Source organism: Cryptomeria japonica, chromosome 1 (genome assembly GCF_030272615.1).
Source record: "Cryptomeria japonica chromosome 1, Sugi_1.0, whole genome shotgun sequence".
NCBI classification, from domain to species: Eukaryota; Viridiplantae; Streptophyta; class Pinopsida; order Cupressales; family Cupressaceae; genus Cryptomeria; species Cryptomeria japonica.
The window spans coordinates 186,088,149-186,098,780 of NC_081405.1; the positions used below are offsets into that span (position 1 = coordinate 186,088,149).

The following is a 10,632-nucleotide window of genomic DNA, read 5'->3' on the forward strand; positions in this document are numbered from 1 at the left end:
GCTCTTTTATAGTGGTCATGGAGACACTCAAAGATAGGGATTACATTTATGACAATGCAAGAACTAATGCTCACCCCTATATTTCACCATGAGGGAACCTTGAGGTAAGGTCAAATATAACCATATTAAGGAACCAAGCCTACCCCATGTCTTATGCCCTTCATCAACTCAAGCTATTATAAACTTTAATAGGGCTCTAAGATCTTGAATCCTAAATTATTTTTCATATCTAGAGTGTGGCATTTACACATCATTCAAGGGTACATCATTGGTCTAAATTTTATCAAAGAAGTTGCACTCAAATGACAAATGATAAAAAATTTATGATGGAGATGTATGATTTTATAGCATTCTATCAAATTAATATTCTATGAATTTTTACAAATATTTATTCTTCCATTTCTTTTTTCATATAATATATTTGAAGAATAATGTAAAATATATTAAAACATCATATATTTCTCTATACCTTTTTTAAACTAATGTATACTATGTATAATAGAAAAACATATTATAAAAAGGTTTAATTTTTTATTAGAATATTTCTGAAATTTATTTATTTATTATAAAAATATAATTAAAAAGAATACTAAATATTAAAATAATTATTAAAACATAAATATTATCTTAAAATTATTCTTAATAGAAACAAATAAAAATCATAAATATAACATTGATTATATATTTTCCAAAATAACATTCCATTATATTCAAATTTTTCAAAATCTTACAACATCTAAAAATTATATTTTCATTTTGATTTATATGAGGATAACAATTACTTTGAAAACAACTTTATAATTTTTAATACAATATTAACAACGAAAGTCACCCAATTAAAAAGGGTTTTAATTACTATACGATAATATATTATAAATGGGTTAATAAATGGCCATATTATAGGATGTAAATACTTCCAATAAATCGCCATCACTCCTTCAAATGCATGATAAGGATTTGTCAAAAGTTCTACATACAAACAAAAAGACGTGTTAGGAAATTAAAATAAAAACAAGGAAAAAAATTAGAGTAAGAAGATTAATTTATTCTCTATAAATTATATTTAATGTTATTAAATGTATTAAAATAAATAAAGGATTATAGTATACTTTGAGCCATGTATGGAGATCGCTTGAATAAAGAAGAAATAATCTTCAATAATTGCTGCAGGAAACAATAAAATAATGAATATAAAAACAAATAATTTATCCCTTAAATATTTACTAATAGTAATAATGGATCAATATTTATAAAATAAATTATTAAATTTAAGGTTTTTTTATTATTATATTCCATAGACTAGTATTTGATATTAAAAATTGAAAAATGTTACATACCAAAATTAGTTGACCCGGTTTGAGTGGTGGTTCCATGAAATCTTGCATAGACCTATTTAAATAATGAAAAAAAATTATTTAAAAAAATAAAAACTTAATATAATTTAGATTAAAAAAAATATGACATATATTAAATATAATTGAAATCTAACCTTATAACCATTCTTTCTCCTTGTTTCTCACAATGATAGAAGCTGCAACCTTTAGTGAATGGCAGTGCTTTTCCTTCACATTCTGCATTTATCAAATATATTCATTTTAGAATGTGCATATAAAATAAAATATTATGGGCACTTATTTTTTATACTTGTAGTAATATAAATAATAATAATATAAAATTAGATACCTAAATGCCATATGACTGCCACATTTAAATCATCCCCTTCGCTTACTTCTTCTACTACAAATAAGATGTCATTTCCCATAGCTTCAACCAAATCCTTCACGAATTTCAAAACCATCTACATAATATGAAAAATTCAATTATATTGTTAATTATGGAATTAAGAGCCCAATATATATATTTAAAAAAAATTGCAAATTCTAAACATAATAATGAGAACTAATGAATGCAAGTGGAGAGATAGAATGTTTTATGTGTGTTCTATTCATTCTTCAAAAGAGTTTAAATATTTTAAAATGAAATATAAATTTGATGTCATACTAATTATTATTTATGGAATTGAATATATTTTTTTAAAAGCACAGCATCAAAGAATGTCAATAAATGCATGTTTTAGTCAATATTGAATGATTGTTTAGTATGTTTTAGACATTTATGTGCTTAATGTCTATTGAGTATAAGGCCTCAAACTGTAAAGAAAGAGATTGAGATTGTGTCTCTTAGACGTTAATGGAATGGATACCCCTCAATCCTTAACTTTTAGTCAAGCTAGAAAAATGCAATCAAAAATCACATCCAAAGTCATCAAGATTCAATAAATCAAACATAGTCAACAATCATGTCCTAATATGTGTCACCTCATGATCAAAGGGAGATTCAAGGGCTTCCATCAAACCCTTAGAAAACTATATAGGACAAAGGGATAATGTTAAAAATGTAGAAAGAGGTTAAATCAAAAAGTTTCAATCAAATCCCTTTTAATTGAACCTACATATGTGATTTCAAAGGGAGATTCAAGGACTTAAATCTCCCTAAATCCATCCACATACAATTTTAGAAGATAAAACATTATCAAAGGAAGATTCAAGGACTTCCATCAAACCCTTAGAAAACTATATAGGACAAAGGGGCAATGTTAGAAATGTACAAAGAAATTAGATCAAAAAGTTTCAATCAAATCCCTTTGAATTGAACCTCCATATGTGATTTCCTAAAGATACTATTTTCCCTAAATCCATCCACATACAATTTTGGAAGATAAAACAAGCCACTTACCAAATCATCTAGAGAGAGAAATTTTGTGACTTTTCTGACATTTTTTAATATTATATTTTTATTTATTTTATAAATAAAATATGTGCATAAATATTTCTCTTTTATCAAAAAAATATAAATAAATAAATATTTAAAGAAAAACTGTAATTTTGAATTTCCATTAAAATTGATTGAAATTAATATTAAATAAAAATTCAATAAAAAATTTAAATTTATATTTGAAAAGATAAAATAATACAAACCACTAATTTACATCAACTTTTTAATTTTTGATAATGACATTTTACAATAATTTCACCAGTATTAAAATAAAAATATATTCTAGTTAATAAAAGCTATAATTCTAAAATACAACAGTATGAGCAGATTTATTATGTTTAAGTGATTTATTTTAAGGAAAAAAATTATTCAAGTATAATCATTTAACAAAATAAATTCCACATACAATCTCCACCTATATAAATGAGATAAAGCTGTAAAAAGCAAAACAAAAGTCCAGCTCACCTTCTTGCCCTCGAAAGTCCCTGGAAATTGAGAGTCGTTCAATACACAATTCTCTGCAAGCAGTTCAGTTACTGCTTTAACGTCCTTTCTATTCAATCCCTGGTAGAATTTCATCACCGTAGGAATTGCAGTGATTTCATCTGCTTCTTCTTCGTGTGGAGGGGGCTCCACTTGGGGGTAAGCGCCCTCAGAGGCGGGAGTCACGCAAAGAGACTTGAACCCGTGACCTGTCGGAGGAAAAGCTGTGACCTGCGGTGCACTGATAACAGCCCTACAAGGCACGCGAATACGTGAAATAGAGAGAGAATGTTTTGGCTTGCTGCTCCCGGGGACTCGAACTGAGGACTTAGCCAATGACAAGGAAAATGCGCCGTTCAAGGAGAGAGAAGCCATGAAGAATTTGCCGGCGATTGACGGGAAAATTCAATTGGTGAGATGAAAGCTTGGGAGCATTTGCGGTGCATTTATGGAATCGTCTTTAGGGTTTCGTATCGATCAAGGTAATGTTTGATTCTAAAGTTAAAGCAGGAGTATTTTGAGCTGGATTTAAATGGCGGTCTAAGAAACGAATAATATTTGGCTTGTAGGAGCTGAAAGAGGAATATATTTCAATTTTCACCTCGGCATATTTGCTTTTGCTTTTTTCTGCTCTTCTTTTGGCATGACGAAGAAAAACAAGTAATGGGAATGTTGTAAGTTTTGAATGGATTGTTTATAATTAGTTTGCTTTACTTTATATTTGAGGTTTTATGATCATTCATTAAAAAAATATAATCTTTTAATTTGGATCTGAAATGTTGATTTGACTGGAGTCATGTCTATAGTCATTGATATGAATCTCGAATTTTAAAATCCTATAATCAAATTAAATCTCGCTAATTCCATTTTACTAGGTTATTGTTAGCCAATTTAGCGTATGTTTATGTTTATGTTTATGTTCGTTTTTATTCTATGTTTTTTATATAAGAATATACATTTATTTATTTTGAAATTATTTATTAATGTTTATATATGGAAAAAATACATCTAGGTTAAAAAGTTTAAAGGATAACTAATTTTACATTCTTTATTTGTAACATCATTTTAGACAATATTGCATATTTGTTTGTTGTTATTTTTTTTGTTTACAGACATAAAACTGGTTTACTAACAGAATAATTTTAAAAAAAATACAATTTAAAAGATTTCTCAAAATTGTTTCTAAGAATCATCAATCCTTACCAAGATTCAATTATCAAAAGATTAAGTGAATGAATCTTAAATCTATTTTCTACTAATTTAGTCATGTAACTGTCAGTTCAAATACATTTGTCAAGTTTAAGTGGGCACTCAAAAAAAATCAATTCTACATACAAATAGGTGAATTAGAATGAAATAGAATTAATTTATTGAAAAAATACAAAATATTCATTTGAACAAATCTTAACATTTCAATTATATAATCTTGTATATTTATTTATCTTTTATTTATCTACTTATTATGGAAAATACAACACAAAAATTGATCAATTTGTGAATTGATAAAATGGTGACAATATCAATCACTTTATGCTATAATATTGAATGACTTTAGATTATTATACATTGTACTATATAATGACTTTAGATTATTATATTTAATCTTGTATCTTTAGTCATCTTTTAGAGAAATATAACACAAGAATTCAACAATATGTAAATTGAAAATGTGATTATAAATTTTACACAAAAATTCAATGATGTATGAATTGAAAATGTGATTATAATATCAATCACTTTGTATTATAAAATTGTATTAAATATATTTATGAATTGTTGTATCAAATATCTTTATTCAATACTATTCTAGAGGTGTCCTCACCGAAGCGAGAATAATCCCCCACGACCCGCTCACAAGGTAGCAACACACATAGAGTTAACACAGTCGAGGACTCGAACTCAAGACCATGGGGACCATACCCACGCCTTAAGTTGCGATCCACGACCGGGTGAGCTAGGGCCAAAGCCCTTTTTTCTCAACATTTTATAAAAATATAATAAAAAAATCAATAATATATGAATAAAAAATATGATTATAATAATCATAATGAAAGGTTATAAAATATCAATAATATTAACTCGTAAAATATTGGCATTCGAAAAAGAGGAATGACCTTGTGATGTCTACGATTATTTCATTGCAAGCCTAAAATTGATAGAAACTAAATGTCAATAATTACGTGTATGGTATTCAAGGAGAAAAATAGAGGGTAAGAGGTTGGTGTGCTAATATCATATAAAAATTGAGCCCACTAAAGCTTCAACTTGTCTACGAATTAGAATTTAGGGTGGCAATTAACACTCTAATTATACTTGCATTTGAAATATGTATTCTTATGAGGTATAAAATGTTAAGAATATGTTGTAGAGTTAATCTTTTTCATGTATAAACACTTTTTTAAAATCTGTACAAGTTTTATTTATTAAATATTTGTTATAAGTATCTTATAACAATTATCTTATTTTAAGTTGAAAGTATAAACAAGATGTTAGCAATAAGTATCAAACTTAAATTTTGAATATTGTGTTATATAGGTTATTTTATGTTTGGTTCTTCAAATGATATTTTTTTGTTGGTTTTGTATTGCCTATTTTGAATGTTTACAACCCTTATACTTTGTACAATTTAGTGCAATAAGTGGGGTTCATGGTAAAACCCCTACAAGGGAAGCCAAAAGAAATGGAACTCTTATAAATGATGGTTTTTTTACCTATGACTATATATACATTATATTGTTATAGCACACAACAATTTCCTATACATGTCTGCCCTATAAATACTTGTAAATGGATTAAGGATAAGTAAAACTGATAAAGATCTTATTATATTCTAAATGATTGTGTTAATACAAAAACTTTTGCTATTAAATTCTCAAAAAGATTTAAAATTCTTTTAATATTGTTTCTAATTTACATTGGTTATTTGGTATGATTTCTCTTCAACTTGAAGATATTGAACAAAGTAAAATTGAGAAAATTTTATCCTCCAGCTCTATTTGCATATTAATGATTCATTCTTCATTATAAATTTTTTTTTAAAAAGCATGAGATTATGATATGTTTGAAATTGTCATAATCTTAGGTATCACGATTTTTAGGCTCAAGGTTCAAAAAAAAGGTGCACATCACATATGGTGTCTAGTATATGTAACTTCAAATTATATAAAACCTACATTTCCATGTAGATGATTTGATATTTGTTCCTATACTTCAAATAATCAGAAGTTGAAGAATAAAGGCTCTAATTTGATGTTGATTGTTTCCATCCTAGTTTTTCAAGTTCAATGTTCAAAAAATTTCCATATGTATGTTGCCAATTCTTGTTTCATATTGTTGAATGGCACAGTTTAATGGAACATTTTCTAGGCCCTACCATGTACATCCACATATCAAAGTGACATTTACATAACCATTATGAACTAAAATTAAAGGACTAGACTGGGTAACACAAATAGAAAACGTCAACAACAAAAATCCCTTTTTATTTATCCAAAGATAGAAGCAATTTTTAGGAAACCTTGTTATTGCAATTTTTCCTAAATGTATAAGTGCTTGCAAATTTCTTTCATACATCTAGATAAAAGTTTACACATATTTGACATCTCATAGATGGAATATTTATTATTATTGCATTATACATTCAACCAAAATGCTAGTGAAAATATGTGTTTTGAGTATCAGATAACTAGATCATATATAAGAACTAATTAGAAACAATTCTATCATTTATAACGACATTGTTACTTACCAATGAATATTTTCTAACAAACATCATACTTATTGTGAGATTTTGCCAAGATCAAGAGCTCAATGAAATGTACAAACTAGAGAGACAAAATATAGGACAAGAATAAATTGTATTCTCGTCAATAGATAAATGATCAATAGTTCAATAGTTACATACAATGAATATGAGCATGCTTTAATAGGCAAGGCTATATGGATATGTGAGCACACAAACATGACATGTGGCTCAATAAGAAACAAAGGTAGGTAGGAAATAGGTGTGGTAGGTAGGAGAAACAATAAAATATTCCACTTGAGGTGGATCACCCATAGAAGGTGGAATTATCACTCCACAATAAGTGGATATGATAGAATAGTAACAAGATCAACACCATAAAAAGTGGAAATTCTCCTACACACACTATCCCAATGTGACACAAACACCCAAGTGTCTCATACCCAAACTACTATGAAATGCATTTCCTAAGTAAATATAAGTAAGGTGTAATAATATCCATGATGAATAATTATTTACACCGGCACTTACTGTACTTAGTCTATGTCCTACTAGCTTCTAAAGCAATATGGCCCCTAGATGCATATGAAAGCTTCTCTAATTTGACATTTTGAAAACTAAATTTGAATCACAAATATGTTATAATCAACAACACTTCCTTAATTGCCCTTTGCATCAAATTCCCTTTCTCAAAACTAAAAATATTTTTAATACTCCTATAAAAAAACATTTAGAAAATGTAATAGTTGAATTTCATAAAGATAATTAAAACCAATATCATGTATAGATCTCCAAATTCATAGCATTATTTTGTAGGCCCAAACCAACTACTACTCTTACGGATGACACCTTATTATTTTCTTAATTTGGTATAATTAAGTGAAATATGTTTTATAGCTAGTTGTAAGAGATCTCCAAGTGAATAACATTATTCTTTGAGCCTATTTCATCACCGGACTGATTCAATATAGGTGATATTAAACTAATTAGCCATACACTATTATGAAAGCTAGAAGTGGATGACATCTTTCTAAGCCATATAATGGAATGAAAATGTGAAACACCATAACTAGTGTCATTTATTAATAGGGTTGATGTGAGATCGGTTATCCTTCTATTGCCAAGGTAATTATAATATTCAGCTTTGTTTATTTAGTTGCTTTACTTAATTTAATAGTCATTTGTCATTATTGGGTCATTCTTTAAGACAACAAATACCACAAGTGCATATAAGAATTCTTTTATTTTTTTGTAATTTTGTTTATTTAGTTGCTTTACTTAATTTAATAATCATTGTCATTATTGGGTCATTCTTTAAGACAACAAATACCACAAGTGCATATAAGAATTCTTTTATTTTTTTGTAATTTTTTGTGCATGTATGCTAAAAAAATGGACTATAGGCCTATAAACAATTATTGACCATAAATATTTCTTATAATGCTGATGAGAATTATGGACTTTTATGCCACTTTGTCATTCCATGGTAGCTTTTCTATAACTACTTCTTTTCTTTATTATAATTTTTCATTGTGAGCATAGTTATCAAAAGCTTCGTCGATCTAGAAGCACGTCATTGATGCGTTAACATCCTCCTACTCTCTAGAACTAATATTGCCACCATTTTCACAATCATGACTTTAACAACTTCTCAAACTTCATGTCATGTCTTCATGTAATACAAATTTATGATTACAAAGCAATTTACTAAATAGTGCCATATCCACTAGTTGAAAACTTCATTCCACTGCAGATTTAGTTTCACTTGATTCTCTCTGAAAGCCTTACATTACTTCTATCAAATGGGAAATGTATTAACTGCTCCTTTTCTTGCTATAAGTTTTATATATTGGAATTGATATACCTAACCCTTTTAGAACATGCAAGGACAATGGTGGTGTTTCCTCCTCCCATAAATTATGAGAATGGGCTAATAGAAGTCACAAAACCCAGTCTTGAGCAAAGGGCAGGAGAGCTGACTGCATTAAGGCATCACACCATTAGGCCACTGTAATTCAATAATCTTCACCACCTCTAAGGTCGTCCAATCTTACACTTCCTTGAAAGACATTAAATCATTTGCACACTTGAAACTTGGATGATGTTAATCAGTTTATTATTTTGGTGGGAAAATTAAAATAGGTGTTCTAGACGTATAAAAATGACCATATTCCTAAATGAATATCTAATGTTCATTTTATTCTCATTCCTCTATTTAATTAAATCTAATTTGATTAAATCACCCACATTCTTCTAGTTTAATTAAATAAATTATTCAATTTATTTATTTAAATTCACTCGCCCCCTTTACATCATTTAATTGAACAAATCATTTTATTCAATTAAATCCCTTCTTCTTACTTTTAATTAAATTTACATTTAGTTAATAGTTTACCCCAAATTAAATAAATCTAATTTATTTAATTTTCCAACTTGCAACCACAATTGAAATAAAGCAATTTATTTTAATTCTATTTTCCCTCACCCACTTGCATTTTCCTACATCTCCCACTTGCATCCTAACCCTATTCCCAATGTCTTCTAGAATCCATCTAATCCTAATCAATTAACCAAAACCCATCCATTATCCCTTTTCCCTAAATTTGAGGAGGTCACTTCTCAAATTTCAAGTAAAGTCTTCAAAAGGCATTAAAAGTCTTTATGCCTTCAACAAGCTAACTTGTTGAAAACCCCCAAATTTGGAAGGACTCTTACAAATTTGCCCCAAAGTCTTCAAACCATTAATGGTTAACTAACCCTTAGTGGCATGGTTAAAGAATTTTTGACTAACTTAACCTCCTTCCAACCCAGGGGTCTCATCAAGCATTCATTGCTTTGACCATGGATATTGCTCTAACATTTGCACAAAAGTTTACCCTTTGGATAAAAGCTTTATCCATTGGATAACCCTAACCTAACCATAACCCTTACCTCCTAAGGTAACCATGAGGTCTTCTCAAGCATTTAATTCTTCTTTCATCTCCTCTCAAGCAGTCTTATGATGATAATTGTTAACATGGATTGATAACTTTCAATCCTGGCCCTTGATTAACTCCTTCAATCTTGACCATCCATTACCCTATTTTCACTATAAATAAAGCTCTCATTCCTCCATTTTAAGGATCCATGAAAGCTTTTAGTATCTCATTTATGCTCAAAATTATCAAATACATCTAGCTTCTCTTTGTAATAGGAATTAATCTAATAAACATTTTAGACTATTTCCTTTATCATTAGCTTAAATCATTAACTAGTATATCATGTTAGGATAGTATTGTTACTAACCTTGTCATCTTATAATATAGTTTACTTCATTTGTAGAATCATGCATAGATAGGATGCATTTCATGGTAAAATTAATCTAAAGCATCCCTCGTTCTTGCATTCATCATCCCTAAGACACTTTGTTCAGTGATCTGAGAGTAAAGGCATTGGCTTGAGGGACCTTGTGAGATAGAGAACTATGGAACCTACCTTGGGAAGTTGAGTCATTCTTCATGACTCCATAACTTGCACCAAGAAGTCCTGTGGGTGTATGAACAAGTCTCTTTGAGACCACATTTTTGCATTTTAAGTTTCATCGACCCGCTTTTCCCGTACACATTTCTGGTGCCCACCATGGGGCTCTACCC

General features: G+C 28.7%; 1 protein-coding gene across 2 annotated transcripts; it reads right to left on the reverse strand.

The window, feature by feature from the left end:
- Positions 1-706: 706 nt before the first annotated feature.
- Positions 707-3,737, reverse strand: LOC131066126 (uncharacterized). 2 transcript variants are annotated; one of them, XM_058000831.2, is made up of 6 exons: positions 3,241-3,737; positions 1,684-1,798; positions 1,490-1,571; positions 1,338-1,389; positions 1,110-1,164; positions 707-969 (listed from the first exon to the last, which is right to left on the reverse strand). In XM_058000831.2, exons 1-6 carry the CDS (start codon positions 3,631-3,633, stop codon positions 779-781), a joined length of 888 nt encoding a protein of 295 aa, XP_057856814.2. In that variant the 5' UTR covers positions 3,634-3,737; the 3' UTR covers positions 707-778. The 2 variants fall into 2 exon arrangements, with proteins under 2 accessions (XP_057856814.2, XP_057856815.2); XM_058000832.2 differs by lacking the exon at positions 1,110-1,164 and having other exon boundaries at positions 779-969; positions 3,241-3,729.
- Between the last annotated feature and the right edge of the window lie 6,895 nt (positions 3,738-10,632).